The sequence below is a fragment of the Cololabis saira genome, chromosome 17, assembly GCF_033807715.1.
Source record: "Cololabis saira isolate AMF1-May2022 chromosome 17, fColSai1.1, whole genome shotgun sequence".
In the NCBI taxonomy this organism is placed as follows: Eukaryota; Metazoa; Chordata; class Actinopteri; order Beloniformes; family Belonidae; genus Cololabis; species Cololabis saira.
Genome location: NC_084603.1, coordinates 33,185,113 through 33,202,544, shown reverse-complemented (window position 1 = coordinate 33,202,544; position 17,432 = coordinate 33,185,113). Strand labels below are relative to the sequence as shown.

At 41.7% G+C, this 17,432-nt stretch overlaps 1 protein-coding gene across 1 annotated transcript in view; it reads left to right on the top strand.

The window, feature by feature from the left end:
• LOC133463739 (pro-neuregulin-3, membrane-bound isoform) overlaps nucleotides 1-17,432 on the top strand; it is a 483,022-nt gene that overhangs the window by 376,752 nt on the left and 88,838 nt on the right. Inside the window, exon 3 of the mRNA XM_061745451.1 lies at nucleotides 9,660-9,733. Within this exon, the coding sequence (XP_061601435.1) occupies nucleotides 9,660-9,733 (74 nt within the window). The remainder of the gene's footprint in view (nucleotides 1-9,659; nucleotides 9,734-17,432) is intronic.

The following is a 17,432-nucleotide window of genomic DNA, read 5'->3' as shown; positions in this document are numbered from 1 at the left end:
TGCAGTAACAAAGGTCATGCTGTAGTCAGCCAAGTTCACAGTGGCAGAGATCTTAGGAGGGGAAACATTATAGAAAGGAAAAAAAAACTTGAATGACTTTTTTTGACTTTGATACGTAGGGGAAGCTTCTGGTTGGGAACTTGAAACTATGATGGCTCATCAGAAAGAGTTAGCTCAGCTCTCATTTATGCATTAACCCTTAGAACTCAGAGCATTCAGGCCGTTTTCCTCCCATTACTATACTAAAATGTATAGACTGCAATGTTCAGTGCCTTATGTCCTCGGGGCTTTTTTTCGGGGGGGGGGGTGCAGCTTAGGTGGTTAGCACTGTTCCCTCATAGAAAGGGTTCCCGGTTTGGCTCCCGGGCTCAGCAAGAGTCTTTCTGTTTGGAGTTCACATGTTCTCCCCGTGCTTCCATGGGTTTTCTCCCACTTTCCAAAAACATGCATGTTAGGTTGACTGACGCTTCTAAATTGCCATAGGCAATTGCCTTTCACCTGTCATGAACTGGGAAAGGCTCCGGCAGGCCTCCGTGAGCTGTACAAGATTAAACAGGGATGGAAAATGGATAGATGGGTTATGTTTTCATTCCTACAACTATGTGAACAACTCTGTGCAATAAGATCTCAAAATGTAACTTCCTATCTATTGTCAGTGAACTACGTCAAAGATCAGAGATCATGACTTAAGCTTTGTGTGAGACAAAGAAGTAGAGATGTGCATATATATATCTTGTTTGTTTGTTTTTTGCCTGATTCATAAAGCTTTGATTTTTGTGTGCTTGTCCTTATAAATCTGTCATTTTAGCCACATGCTCAGATCTTATTGTAAAACAAATTTTCACCACGTTTGAAGGTGGAGATGCTCCATGCCTTTATACATATATAAAAAACGCTGTTTGCGCCCCAACTAAATAGACATGTTTACGAAAGCAAAGGCAAAGAAATAGTGCGAAGATGAGATGGTGAATGATCAGTGAATCAATTGCAATAAATTGTTTTGTTTTTATGGGCAGCACGGTGGCTTGGTGGTCACTGTTGCCTCACAGCGAGAAGGTTCCCGGTTCAACTCCCTGGTCAGGCAGAGGTCTTTCTGTGTGGAGTTTGCATGTTCTCCGTGCTTGCGTGGGTTCCCTCTGGGCACTCCAGTTTCCTCCCACAGTCCAAACACACGCGTAGTAGGTTAAATGGTGATTCTAAATTGCCTGTAGGTGTGAGTGTGAGTGTGTCTGGTTGTTTGTCTGTATATGTGGCCCTGCGATGGACGGGTGACCTGTCCAGGTGAACTCCTGCCTCTCACCTGACAATTAGCTGGGATAGGCTACAGCAGACCCCCGTGACCCTGCAAAGGACAAGGCGGGTATAGAAAATGGATGGATGGATGGATTTAGTTTTTATTTGATGATCTTAGCTCTGGAATCACAACTAATGGTAGTATTGCAAACAAGCGTCTGAAAGCCAGGGGTCCTCACGCTGACGGAGGACCCCTGGCTTTTCTGTGAAGGATGAATTCAGAGGCTGTTTTGGGTTTTACAAACGTGCATACAGGTGATAAAGAGGGAGGCAGATATACAGGTGTTCGCTGTTTTACCCATGTGAAAATAAATTGCCAAAAGAAACAAATGTCATTTGCTGCAAGAATGTCAGAACAATCCCTAATCATTAGTTAACTTTTTAAAGTTGCAATAAAAATGTCTCCCTGTCATTGTTTATGGTGTCTGATTATCTTGATTTGCCTGTACACTGTATAATACAGTTTGTACTACATTGTAGTTTTGCAGTCATTGTTAGTATGTGGTATACCACGGTAAAACAGAGTATGCTGCAACACAATCTGAAGGCGGTAACGCGGCCGCTCTAGTGGTGAATGGTGGAACGATCAGCTCCACATTGGAAACGTTTACCTGATATGGCAGACCATATGGGCAGTCCTTGCATGCTGCAGATTGTATAGCAATACAGGTTCTGTGTAGAATGTATTTGATTCTGGCAAAATCATCACACTTGCAGTGTGATATGGAGTTTTAAAAAGTCTTAGTCTTTTTTGTGGTTGTTCTGGCCTTCGCTTCTTTTCTACTTGAATTAATGCCACCTGTTTTGGCCACTTGTTTTTCTTCAGCCTCTGTACATATGTATATATAGGCTTTTCTTAATACTGCATAATGCACTACAATATGTAAATATATACAGTCACGTACCTTCATAGTTAAGTATTTATGTAAGGAATGACAAGACATCATACTAATCTAGAGAAATTGTCTGTTTTTGAAAACAAATGAAATACTGCAGCCTTTTTCCTTTTTATACTTCATCTTATTAGGCTGTAATTTCTCCATAAACAAGTGCGCACATGCTCTGAAGAAAGAGTGAGCTACACATCGTCGCTCTTTAAACATCACATTGTTTGCATTCTTTGGCATAAGTGCAAGGAGACAGTTGGTCCCTCAAGTTAGGCTTTCCCTGTGTTTATTTTGCTGTGTTTAGGTTCCTTACATTGCCTTTTTTTCACTAGTCTAAAACAGTTTTCCTGTGCAGTTCAAGCGTGAACTGTACTTCAAGTAGCTTTGAGCCGGGTCGTGACAGTAGCATTCAAAGCGCTGTTATGGAAGTTTTGAAATGTGGTTCCAGAGATGTCTCTGAAACAAAGCTTCTGTATTTGTTTGTGTTTGCTCTGTTCCGCTGATCCCACATAACACACATTTGGTACCAGGCATTGCAACACTGAGAAGTGAAAACAAAACAACCTGGATGAGTGCAAGCTCTGCTGGCATCTGGGCAAATGATGAGATGTTTTTTTTTATGCCTCCTTAGGCACCACGGTTGATATCATTGCCATCTTTCAACAAGGTGCAGAGGCGCGACGAGTGCAACCAGACAAAACCTTTATGTAGCAGGGAGAGTTTTCAGTTGTTTGCTGAACCACAACTTTGAACAAAAACACGGTCTGTAGCCGTGGGTTATCATGTCAGGTCTTTAAAATTCTTTACAGAAATCTGACTTTTCTCTTGCGAATTTCACGCTGGCTGTTGCCTTCAGGAAGCTAATGTCGGCTGGCATTCTACATTGAATATTATTTCCCAGCAGTGCTAATGCAGCACTTTAAATGGACTAAAGGAAATCTCAGCAGATAGTGAGCTACTATCAGAACCATGAAACTTAAGTTATTCATTCCAGTAGCATTTACAAGAGGATATTGCTGTCAGAACTGACACTTCTGTGCTCAGGTGATGGGCGCAGCAGCTTAAAACATGAAGGCCCTGAACTTCTCATCCCTGGATACCCGATCCAGCTCCTCCGGAGGGAGACCAAGGCTAGCTGAGTTACCCCAAAGTGCCTCCCCAAGGATGCCCAGACCACTTCTGTCGGCTGCTCTCGATGCAGAGTAGCAACATCTGTAATCCAAGTCCCTCCTGAATAGTTAAACTTTTCCCTGGTTGAGGTTGAGTCCAGCCAATTTGAGGAGGGAACTAATGCTGGGTGCTTGATTCAAGTTTATCCATTTGTCACATGCACATACAAGATGGCAGTGAAATGTAGTCAGACCTGCTTTTGAGGTTTTACAACATCTATTTCACACCCACTAATAAAAAAAGACCATTGTGTCTATATTATGCAATAATGTGCATACTGTAGACAGACTACAGACAAAGTTCACAGTCTTGGCAGCCTGAGGGAAGAAGCTCCCTGCTGAGCCTGTGTTCACCTTGATGAGCCTTTGGCGCTTTGGCACTCAACAGTCTGGTGCCAGAATGAGGAGGGTCTCTCATGGTCCTGTTGGCTCTAGCTGCAGTCCTCCTGCTGAAGATGTCCTGGAGGGTGGGGAGTGTGGTACCCACAGTATGCATCTGCTGATGTTACCAGTCAGAATGCTCTCCACCACTCCAGTGTAGAACATCATCATGATTTTCCAGAGAGACTCTAAACTTGCTCAGATGTGTTCTTCACCTGACGGTCTGTGTGCAGAGTCTGAGATAGATCCTCGGTTATGTGCACTCCCAGGTACTTAAAGCTGCACACCCTCTCCACCAGAGCTCCATTAATCCTCAGCGGGATGTAAATCCTCTGCTACCCCCCCCCCCTTATAGTCCATAATCATCTACTTGGTTTTATAAACGTACAGCAGGAGGTTGTTAGCATGGCAACACTGTGCCAGCTTCTCCATATACCCTGTATACGCCCACTCACCGTTGCTAATGCAACCAACCACGACAAAGTCGTACAGTCTTCACTATGCTTGTATTCACAACGTTGTTCTTTTGGTCACTCGCGATGGTAGTTGAGAGTAGAAACATGGATGGACTGTTAAAACCAGAGTCCACTACTTTTATGTTGAATAAACAAAGCTTTCCCTCAGAGTGGAGGTAGTAATGTGTTCATCTTGATTAAATGCTATTCACGAAAACAAAAACTGACCCGGGGTCTGGAGCACGTCCAGGCTTTCATTATGTTTATAAAGAGGAACAGTCAAGCATGAATCTGGAGTATTTATGCTTTAAAATATTGAACCTAAATCCTAAACTACATGAGAATTTAAAATATATAGATGGTTGGAAGAAATACAAATACCAAAGAAAGAAGGAACTGTAAACTGGGAGAGATCACGCTGCAAAATCTAATTTCTGAGAGAGTAAAAAAGTTGTGTTAATAAGACAAAATGAAATAAGAAAATTCTGACTAGATTTATTAAATATTTGGCTTATTTATAAAGGGGCCTTTTTTTTGCAGTGTAAATAATAAACTAAAAATGCACATGGATATTATGTAATGGAAGTAGGTGAATTTATCACGCTGTACACTTGATGATTTTAATAAAGAAAGATAGCTCTTATTATTAAATCTTTTTAAAAGCCAACAGGAAGGAACTTTAGAGTAATTTTTCTCTCCTTTGGACTACAAGGTCATTCGTTCTGAGGCGGAACAGTTTAAGAGTCAGAGGAGAGAAGACTCCAACCGTCTCATCAAAATCTTTATTTTTCTCGTTTTATAAGAGAACTGTTGGATGGGGAAGCAGCGCTTGTACATGTCTTGATCTATTATCTTAGACTTTAAGCTGGTCCAGAGCTGGTTAGGTTTCCAGCATAAGATACACCCCGGGAAGATATGAAGCGCCTTTGTGACACTGTAAACCCAGAAGTGAGCCTGAAGTTACCTTGCTAAGCCACTAATCCTGCTTCTTAGCGAGGGCCCTGCTGAGCAAGCTCCTTGAAGGGCTACTTGCCTTCCACCGCTTTGACGTGATATGACTGCGTGACAACGATCGCGAATGCTTCAAGAAGTCTAATGCTCCTTTTTAAATGTCCAAAAGGATTTGCCAGCACAATAACACACACATCTTAAACAAAATAGTGGCTTGGTTCTCTGCTCTTTCAGTCAGTGAATCGTTTTAGTAAAATGTAATGGATGTTAGCTTTTCTAAATACATACTTACAGTACATGCTGGGTTGTAGTGTAAAGTTACTTAATGCTGATTGTTTTGTTATTGTCATATGCTGCAATCGAGCGAATAGTGAGATGCTTGAATAAAGACATTGAATGTTCTACTAACCAGATAAACCTCATGCTGTGAAATTCTCTATTATTCACTAAAATCAAATGTGTTATTTTCTTTAAGATTCAATAATACTGTAGCATTTGGTAGTAAATAATGGGGAATATTGCAGTTTGCATTCAATCTTTTTGCCACAGCTCCGTGCACAATCCTTTCACTGCACTTTGGCTGGCTTTATATGAGTCAGAGATTTCCCAAATGCCACAACACTTTTTTCTTGTTTCTGCCTCTCTCTTGTTTAGACTCAGCTCCAGGTGTCATAGTTGCTCTCATCAGCTCATGCCTCATTATATTTTCCTCTTTTCCTTTCCAAAAGTCAAGATGATCTCTTTGTGTAACATGAGTACACTCATTTGTGTGCGTTCTCCAGCCTGTTATTGCTGACTTCATTGGGAGAAAAAAAAGTCTCTCATGGACAGACAGCGAATAAGGAGTCCGCTGTCTTTCTGCACAGAGCAAAATATCAGAAATGTCAGGTTTCATTTTTTCTAAGCGTGATGTCCAGCTCCAGTATTGTCAGGGTGGACAGAGATATTTTCTCTCTGTCTCCAGCAATGAGGATTATCACAGTGTGTATTTTTGGACTGCTGTAAACTTGTCAGACCACATACATATTGATGCTTGAAGTGCGTTTTCAACAAAGCCAGGGGGTAAACAGGACAAATGGGGCTGAAATATTACATACTGTAGAAGTGAAAACTGAAGTTTAGCAAAACAGAATAGTGAATAAAATTACGTAATGATAAATTGAGGTTAGGTTTTAGCCAGATTGAAAGGAAGCTTCACCAGCTGCTTCGCACACTTAAAGTTGTAATAAAGCAGAAATAAAGATCCGTTCCGAGAGTGGTACGTCGCAGATGCGTGTTTAATAACCACTCAACCAAACACCCACAATTCAGACACTAGGCAGGTGAATGAAATCAGATGCGAGATGCTGGAGATAGGTTTATTTAGTGAGCTGGCTGACTGACCTGATCACCAACAGGCCAAACAGGGCAGCGTTTTTTAACTGTGACGGCTGAATGACTGTAGTCTAGGTTAATGGTAAACACTGTCATGGTGAGCAAATTCAGCCAATAATTGCAGCAGCGATGTGAGGATGGTGGTGGGAGAAGGAAGCGAGTCGGCCTGGATATGATGAACGGTTGCAGCCATGCATCCATTAATCTCAACTGTCTCGGGTCAAAGTTCGTTAAACTATAAAAGGCGGTCTTGGTGGTAATCCTCAACTTTATATCACCGTGACCCTCTGCAATGTGGAGTTGGCTCTTCACAAAATGCATCCCTGGTGTATAACTCACTAATAATGTGCACACCCTTTCACTAACGTGGCCCTTTAGTCCACCAGTCATAAATCTGATTCTCTGAGCTTATGCATCGCCCTGCAACATCTGCGATGCCACGTTTCAGTTTTGCTCCTGACATATGATAAGTCTGCTTTTAGAGTAGGCTATGCAGCTTCTGCTAATTATGGTATTAATGGCAGATGCATTTCCATGATGAAAGCAGAACAGTTAGTTAAGATAGCAGGATGTTGATTATATAACATTATGACATTTGGAGCAAGATTGGGGGGGTGGTAGTCTTATGGCTACAGAGGTGGGTTTGGGTCTGGAGGACTGAAGTCCAAGCCCTGGAACGGCAACCAAGATGGACCACCTTGGGCCCATGAGCAAGGCCCCTAACCCTACTTTCTCCCTGAGTGAAATGTTGGTTGTTCTCTAAGATGTAAGTCACTTTGGATAAAAGCGTCTGCTAAATGACAGTAGTAGTAGTTAGGGGTGGGCGGTACACCGGTGTCATAGTCATCACCGGTGTGAAACTGCGCCACGACATGGATTTTGCAATACCGTCAATACCGTAATAAATCAATTATAAAATAATAAGCCTAAATAAGGAATTAAAAACGTCGGTGATATGCAAGGTTTGCTGCCGTGTTGTGACAGCAAGAGGTGGAAACACAAGCAACCTGTTTCATCACTTAAAAAACACGCACGCCCGTGAATATAAAGAGGCAACCCGGGCCAAAACGAGCGCAAGTGGGACCAGCAGCTGGTCCCGCTGGGACCGCTGCTCCGCTGGTGCTGCTGAGCAGCACCAGCGGAGCAGCGGTCCCAAGACTACACAGCTTTCACTGCAGGCATCGTTTACTGCTACACCTTACGACAAGAGTAGTAAGAAATGCAGGGCTTAAAGTATTCCGGCACCGTGCCGGATCTCCGGCGTACGGAGTTTTTTTTCTCGGCGTGCGAGTTTGAGTGCTTTAAAAAAAAAAAAAAAAAAAAGGTTTGAGAGGAAAAAAAAAGGTTGAGTCAACCGAGTTCGTCTACCAATGGAATGAGAGGAAAGCAGCTCTGGCGCTCAACCAAACTAACACTAGCCAATCAGAAGTGGAGCTGGGCGGGTCTTTGACGGCAGCGGAGCGCAGAGCGCTGTTTCAACCTGCTGGAATACCAGTCACCCACTTCAAGATGGAGAAAAAATTAATGAATGTCTGTTATAAGAATCTTTTTGCCCAAAAGAAAGAAAGAGTGACAAAAAAATACCCATAACCATGTTCTTCTCTCGAAAAAACACACCTGTACCGCGGGCTTTAGAAGAAAATTAGAGAATAAAATTAAGGGAAATTTTCCACCACCCGCTGTCCAACCAGCCCAACCGAGGGTTTAAGGTTTAAGAAATATTTAAAATATAATATAATAAAAATAAATAAATAAATATTATATATATATATATATATATATATATATATATGTAAGATCTTTAGGTTTTTTGCCAAATAAATATGTTGAGAATGCATAATACTCTCCCATGTCTCTTTCTGATAAGGATACAACCATTTACTTATTATATTATAAAAATATTAACCTCATTCACATAAAGGGACAGGACAGGCTACTCCTCCCAAAACGTACCAAAAAATACCGTGATATTATACCGTCACCGTTCAAAAGATGAAAAATACCGTGATATTAATTTTAGGTCATATCGCCCACCCCTAGTAGTAGTAGTAGTGGTAGAAGATTGTCTTAAATACCTATTTGTTGTGTTTGTAACAGGTAACTATGCTAATGACTGGGGTTCGGTAACTTAAGTTAAAGTAAACCTTTAGCTTAAAAAGACTTCCAGTCTCTCTGAGAGCAGAAAGCAAGATGGAAAAGGCCAAAGGCAAAAACTGATGGCAAATGAGGCACCCAACAAGGCTAGCGTGCAAAATCCCTGCTCTCTTTCTGTGGTGTGCAAGAAACTTTTAAACTTTGATATCTTGTTCATGATATATATTGACCCTCAGACCATTTTAAAAAACCCTAACAATCCATTGCCTTTTTCTTTACACATTTTCTGTAGGTAAGATTCATCAGTTACTTGACGAGGATTATTGAATCACTAAGGTGCGAGTTAGGTATGAGTTAAAAGCCTGAGGGCTGTCAGAATTGATGGAATATCTTTAGTCCACATAGCACACCTGAAGGGGTAAAGAAAATGAGGGAGGAAATGCATCTCAAAGCAGCATTAACATTTCTAATTGTAAAGTTCTGCTGGTTATTGTGTTGTTTCCTTTTAAGATTAAGACTGACCAAGCAAGGAACTTTAAGCCCATATATAGTGATACACAGGGAAAAGTAAGAGCCTACATTTAGTATGGATTGATTGTTGCTTTTCCCCTGCTGAAGCACCAGTTAGGATTTCAGGTCAAAAAGAGAGACGGAAAAGAAAAAGACTAACTGCAGTGCAGGTTTCTACCCCAACAAATCACTTCATGTTAATTTATTCATGCAAGCATGCCGTGCTTTGCACTTCTGTGGAACTTCCTTTGGAGCCATGCAGTGGCTAAATTTATTAAAAGCGGGGCTTTTCTTCCAGCAGTATACAGCTTAATCAAGTGCTTCTCAGCTGAAGGACAACAAACTTCAAAAGAAGAAAAGAGGTCTGCAGCTCCACGATTAGTTTGACAGTCTTCTCGTGCAAACGCATGTCAACACCACTGTGGTTTTGTTTTTTAACAGAACCTCAACTACATTTTTCTGAACATGTGACCAGGCAGTTCACATGCAGCTCATGCAATTTGGCTAATCTACCTGTTTTCTCTACCCCCTTTTTTGTCCAACAGGTGTCGAGAAGGCTATCAAGGAATCCGCTGTGACCAGTTTCTGCCCAAGACGGACTCCATACTGTCCGACCCAAGTAAGTCGTGTTTTAGTTGTTTGTTTTTTTTGTCTAGACTTCACATTTAAATATATAAAGAGGACAATAAAAGTGAGAGCAAAATAAAAGGAAAAATTAAAGAGTTTTTATTAACTTATGAATGCTAAAGGCCCATCTGCTTAGATCTTCCATGCAAATGAGAGTTAGACAGCTATTCCAGAAGCAGTTAGTCAGATGCTATAAATAGAAATATCTGTTTGTTTGAAAGACAATTACCTTCGCAGTTAAAATATCCACTCAGGCCTTGTGCATGTAATAGCTGTTCAGAAGTGCCATTAGTCATTTCAGCAGCAAAACAGTCATGGATTGATTTATCCCTATACAACCACTCACCTGGAGATTAAATTTTACTCCAGAGCTAAGCGCCTGGTGTGTAATATGCATCTACATGGTTATTATACAGTAAATGGTTGGGTTGGTTTTAATGCAGATGTCAGACGCTAGAGAACTGCGGGGGGGGTTTTTTCTCTTACCTGCTGGATGAGTGTAGTTACACTAATTGCATACACCTTTCAGCCTTGCAGGTGAGTGTCAGTCCCTTAGAGAAAATCAGCAGAGATGTGAATGTGCGTCTTAGTGAAAGCCAGAGCTGCATGACACTGAACAAGTATCCTCAGCTACCGAGTCCTTAAAAACAATCCTCAGTCAAGCTTTATTTCACGTTTAAGAAGCAATAGGTTACTGGTTTTCATCACTGATAGGCCCTCCCCTCGCTGTACTTAAATGTTTTCCCTTTTATTACCAGTTGATGTGCTTCTATGTTCAGTGATTTCACAGATAACCTAAAGCCATGTCTTGCTTTATTGTTCAAAAACATGGTTTGGTTAACTTCAGCTTAGCGAAAACGTCAAATGACTAAGATATGCAACCTTTTTAATGGGCCACCAACAATGTGGCAGAACAACAGCATCCGTGACGTTGTTGCTAACAATGCTGTAATGGCACCATTTACATTAACTTCAGCAACTGTGGCAATCTGAAAGTTTCACTTTCACATCTAATTACCAAGGAGGACGTGTGCCATAAAGGGGCCACCTAAATTAAAATATGGTAAATTCATCAACAGAGTTATCACTTGCTGTTTGTTAATATCCTTTACTTTTCTAGGTCATTCATTAAGGCTCTGTAATGAGGTTTTTAATTCCAAGCTAGTATTAAGGTAATTGTGCTTGTTAGAACGGCAATGCTGCTCAGTGATGTGGCGCCCGTAACTTTGTTTATACACCACCCTACTGACCCTCTGTTTTGTTAGCCAAGAAGTGTTACCGTCATGATCAATTAAATTGTTTCCAAGTGTCAAATAGAAGCAGGTGTGGTTCTTTTACTACTGAATCTGCTGTGTTATGACACAGTTGGATCACTGCAGTTTCACAGCTTCTTCTATAGAATATGGTTGCTTGAATGTCCATCTTAGTTGTAATGTTTTTGTTTGAAAGAAAAATGGACGCTGCACCAATCCATCTGTCAATCTCACGTTCCATCTTTCCCTCACTCGTGAACAAGACCCTGACATATTTGAACTCCTCCACTTGAGGCAGGACCTTTCCACACACCTGGAGAAGGCATACCACCCTTTCCCGGTGGATAACCATGGCCTCAGTTTTGGAGGTGCTCATTCTCATCCTTGCAGCGTTGCACTCAGCTTCAAACCACCCCAGCACATGCTGAAGGTCCTGGTTTGATGAAGCCAACAGGACAAGATCATCTGCAAAAAGCAGAGATGAAATCCTGTGGTTCCCAAACCGGATCCCCTCTGGCCCCTGGCTACGCCTAGAAATCCTGTCCATAAAAATAATGAACAGAACCGGTGACAAAGGGCAGCCCTGCCAGAGTCCAACATGCACTGAGAACAAGTCTGACTTACTCCCGGCAATGTGAACCAAACTCCTGCTCCGATCATACAGAGACTGGACAGCCCTTAATAGAGGGCCCCGGACTCCATACTCACCGAGCACCCCCCACAGAATGGCACGAGGGACATGGTCAAATGCCTTCTCCAGATCCACAAAGCACATGTGGACTGTTTGGGCAAATTCCCATGAACCTTCAAGCACCCTGCAGAGGGTATAGAGCTGGTCCAGTGTTCCACGACCTGGAACACTGGACTTCTGTGCCAGTCACGACTGTGACTGGCACAGAAGTCCAATAACAGACCAATAACAAACCACCACTCGGGTTCAGATCGGGGAGGCCGTTCCTCCTAATCACGCTCCTCCAGGTATCACTATCATTGCCCACAAGTGTTGAAGTCCCCAGTAGAACAATGGAGTCCCCAGTTGGAGCACTATCAAGTCTCTCTCACAGGGACTCCAGGCAGGGTACTCCATACTGCTGTTCGGCCCGTAGGCACAAACAACAATGACAGACCTTTCCCCGACCCAAATGCGCAAGGAAACAACCCTCTTGTTCACTGGGGTAAACTCCACCCATTGCGGCTGAGCTGGGGGGCTATAAACAAGCCCACCACAGCTCGCCACCTCTCATCCTGGGCAACTCCAGAGTAGTGGAGGGTCCAGCCCCTTTCAAGGAGCTGGGTTCCAGAGCCCAAGCTATGTGTGGAGGTGAGCCTGACTATCTCTAGCCGGTATCTCTCAACCTCCTGCACAAGCTCCGGCCCCATCTCCCCCAGAAAGGGGGAAAGGGTTTTGGTCCAGGGATTGGGTCATCGAGGCACCCTGCCACGACTGCTACCCAGACCACATTGCACCAGCCTGTCATGGTCCTTCCTGTGGGTGGTGAGCCTACAGGAAGACCCACTTTTTTGTTGGACCCACTTTAGTTTTAATTACAACACACCATGGCATCATTGAAATAAATGTATACTGGGACGTCACAACGTTTAAATATATCCAGAGTTACATTAAACTTAGAATTCAGGCCAAAGAAAGACTGTCGTTGCTGTCTTGGAATGTGACTCAACAGTTAGTGAAAGAGAAAAAAAACTGTATTGTCTTCAGAAAATTCACGTAGTCAGCTGACCTTATTTTTTGGGCACACATTAGTAAACATGGACGTGAACAACTGAAGTACCCCCAGGTCATGATACTGCCCCCTCAGGCTTGCACTTTGCTCCATCCTAGCATATTCAAGCTTTTAAATGGCTTTTGTTCAATGCAGGTGCTGACTTTTTGATTGTATTTGACCTGACACTGTAATGCCCATACTATATAGAGGTAAATTCAATGATTTAGTGAGGTGCTGAAGAAGAAGCCCACCGGATGTTAACCGTTTTGAAGCCAAGAGCGACTTTGTATGCTCAGCGCTTTCTTGGTAATAACTTTAAGACAATAATTGTGGCTGTCACATCAAGGCGGGGGGTTGACATGATATGATTACATTTAAGATTGGCTTTTATGTCACACATGGAGCGGAGTGGCCTAGTGGTTGGGGTGTATGAATGGGTACCTAGCTTTGCTAGGGGAAGTATCCAGCGATAGACTAGCATCCTATCCTAGTGGTGGTTACCACCTGTTCGTTTGCGCTACAGAAACCGGAGATAAACACCGGCTCTATGGGCCACAAGGCTCAAAAAGGACATACTTTTATATCACACATCATATATTAGTGTATATAATTTTAAATAAAATAGATTTTTTTATTGTGCATCTCTGATTGGAGGTTTGGTGTTGTGACCATCGACGTGATTGCTCTATTTTCTTGACTTGAAAAGCCACGTCTTAGGATATTTCTAAGCTGTAAAGTGCCACTTAAAGTCTCTCGCCCAGGGGCCCAATTTTCTCCCTCTCGCAATTCCGAGGGGGGGGTAACAGTTTTGTATTTTACATAAGCAATTGAAATGATTTTAACTGGTTGTTGCACCAATGTATTTTCAGGGCTGAAAGAACTGAGTTTTAGTATCATGAATTAAAAAAAAAAGATGTATTAATAAGCCAAGAACCAGAACTCAACCACAACATTAATGGGTTTGCTTGCTTAATTCATTCACCAGTTATACGAACGCTAATCCCCAGGACTCTTTCAGGTGAATTAACATTGAAATTGTCTGGGAGGTACCAAGTAATTACTGTGCAATAAGGTGCATGGAAATAAAGGAAAGAAAAGAGTCGTGAGTGTTTTCAGTCTGTGGAATTCGGGTTACACAACCACCACTATTCTGTTTGGTTCAAGTTTTTCATCATTCTTCTTCTGAGCTCTTCATCTATTATTTACTACTTTCTATCGAGCTGAAACTCCATCCTCAATTCATTTTCTGAGAGGAAGAATTGGTCGGTCAGCTCATTTTCAGGTCATACTCAGGCGTCTGCCCCTTTTCCAACAAGATAGTTGTTTAATTTCTGTATTTCCTTTTTCAGTAACACTATATTTTCTTTCTTCCTTTTCTCCATTTGTTTCCAACCATCTTCTGCTTCAAAAAGTTGGTAAGTGCACACTCTGGAAAGAAGAGAGGTATTTTGTGGCCTCCCTCTTCTTTCCTCATCCCTCAGATAATCTTGTCACAGCATCCCTCTCCTTGACTTTTTTTGCTCGCAGTTTATCAAATCTTAATGTCCCCGGCTACCTGTTTGTCTCCTGCTCCAGCCTGCCTCATTGCTGACATCCCTGCTCGCGTTTCCAAATTTACCTTCAGACAGCCCTCTCGCCCACATCTGTATCTCACTAACCTCCTCTGTGCCGTCCTTTCGTCAGTACACATCTTGTAAGCGTCAACTCTCACCATTTCTCCCCAGTCTAAAGTTCCCTGTCTGCCACATCTTTTAACACTAAGACACCTCAGATAGCTGCATTTTCAATTACAGCAGTCCAAAAAAAGTTCACAAGCAGGGCAGGCAAAGTATTTATGTCATACTGCAGTCATGGAGGAAAGCAGGGTGGAGCACAGCTTGAGCCTTGATGAAAGTGTACTTCTGAGAAGGTTTATAGCTCTGCCTCACAGTCTTTGGTCGGAATAAAGTAGTGCGATAGCTCCGACGGCTATACATAGAGCATGAACACATTTGTGCGCAGATTTAGCATGTATTTACAGCCTAGAAATAACAATGTTTAGAGTACCCCTATAACTGCCTATATAAACCCCAGTGCTTACAGAGTTGAAACAGCGCCTGAAACAACTAAAAGTCTTTTTTTGAGGGTTAATCTTCCTAGAGTAGTTTGGATATTAGGCGTAGCTTATCCATGACAGAAGTCTCTTGGTTCACCACGAACATTACCTTTGTCTTTCAGTGCATGATAGATGGATGTTAAGTGCAACAACATATAAAGGATGTGATTTGTGCAGGTATTTGCCAAGTGTTTGAGGTTTGAGAACTTTTTGCTGAGATAAACACATTTTGGCATTTTGTGGATATACCGTACAAGTCATTTTTATCAGATCTTAATTGTAAAGTTTTGTGTTTATCTGTTTTGTTTTTCCGCTAGTCTAAGCCACCTCTGCCCATATGTACAAATATTCAAATTGCATCCACATTTCTTTTGTTTGACAATGTGAGCCAAAAAAAGAACAGCTCAACTACTACAAAGTAACTAAGGTAAAGAAAATTATGCACAGCTATGTGCAAGATGGTGCAGGATACAGCACCTCCCGAAATTTTACCGATGCAACATTATCACTACCAAGTCATATCTGGCAGTCAATACTTTGCTTCAGTTAGATTTATGAAAGGTCTGCATCTGGAATTAACTATTTTAAACTCATGTGCATTAGAAAAATCAGCCAGAGTATAAAGGACCGGCGCAGGTTATATCCGACTCACTCGTGTGAGTAACATAGCTCGCCGCCTCAGTTGTTTGATAGGATATACTTGAGATCAGACATCTAGTCGGGTTTCCCCTGAATCTGTCACGAAGCGGCAATGGCTTTCGATGTCGTCCTTACAGCTTGTCAAAGTTTCTCTTTGTGCAAGAAATTGAGTTCAAACTCCTTTTGTTGTCAAAACAGCCTTTTTCCTGTTCATACTGAAAGGGTTGCTGATTGGAGCAACCCACTAAAGAACATCCACAGTAAAATACAGCATTTAGAAACTAACACAGAGTGGTCTACTCTCATACTTTGAATGTTTTTTTTTCACTCCTTTTCTTTGTTACTTCACCCTTTTTTATGCTTTCATCATGTGCATGCCCTTCAACAATCATGGCCCCAACCTCACAACAAATAAACACACTGAACCCATCAGAATTGAAGGTCTTCAAGCTAAGATCACATGGACGCCGCTCGAAGACGATCAGAATCAACATAATGTCTTGATGTCACATGCAGCATAATCACAAGCCACTGATACAGTGTAAATTAAATTTGTCTTCGGATTTAAGTCTAAATCTTTTTCCTCTATCTGTATGAGATCTTATTTCATGCTCTGGAGGTCTGTAAGGATTGTGCAAGTTCAATTTTCAACATAATGCAACCTTGTATTTCACATTTTATTGCATGGTTTAGACCATAAGATAAGAAAGCATAAAATGTGATATTGCTGAGAGCTTCGTGCTTTTATCATCAGCCAACTGTTGAAGTGAGAGTGCTGTGAGTCACCTTGGATACTTACAAGCTCTACTGAGCATGTGGTCATTGTTTATTCACAATTGTGCAAATGCATGCACATATTTGCATGAGCCTCATCATGATGGTCACAATGGAATTATTCAGCTGAGTACAAGGATAGAGGATAAATAGTGTGAGCTATATTACCCTTGAGCAAAATGAGGAGCACCCTCAAGTGTGAGAGGTGATGCTCTGTAATTGTGTCTGTCCTGCAGAAAATTACAGAATCAATAAAGCATCAGACATTGGTTCATAGAAAAGTCACAGTAAAACGAGGTTTAATGGATAATGTGGGTGTATGGTACCAGAGCAGTCAGAAGCCATGAGTTGAGTTTTGTATATCAAGTATAGAGATTTAGTTCCTAGTGGGTAGACAAGAACATTTGAACAATCTAAGGCACACAATGGTTAAGTCTTCAATCATGAATCAATAGCACTTTAAACCCAGTCTATGTAGCAACGCCACTGCTGACAACTCTTACATTGTAAAAATAGCTGCATGTAGATTTTATTTATTTAGTAATTCACTCATTCTGCTGTTCTGGTTTAGCATTCATACACTCAGCCAATCACTGCAAACCTATGTCATCTAAGTTAAGTCGTCATACATTTACATCACTGTGTGGTGGGAGAAGGACAGTTTTGTGGCGTTGTGGCTAGAATTATTGATATGGTAGTTAGGTATCACCTAAAGTCATAAGTTCAGACTTCCCCTTATTTTTAGTTTTGTATGGCTGTCAATAACTCAGGCTTTTATCTGCATGTTCAAGGGTTATTTGGTTTACTTGGATGTAGCAATATAAGACTTGGGAAATTGAACCCATTAAGAGCTGTTGCAACATGCAAGTTCCCTTTTAAAGAGGCCAGCTCAGGTCTGAATGGGTTAAGACAGCTCTATCTTTTAGATGTTTTTGTTGTCTCCCGAGACTCTGCCGTTCTCAACACCACATGGCGATGGCAGGAAGCAAACAAAAGGGATAAAAATATACATGTAAAATGTAGATTATGTAACGTAGGCTTGTTTTTGGAACAGGCACAAACATGTACTGCAGGAATTGTGCCAACACTAAAAATGGGTCTTTCTGAAAAATACGGTCTCTAACACAAACCTGAAATGATCATGTTTTTATTTTAGACTCAAACAGATATTGTAATTCTCTAGTGCCATTTTATCTTTCTTTCTTT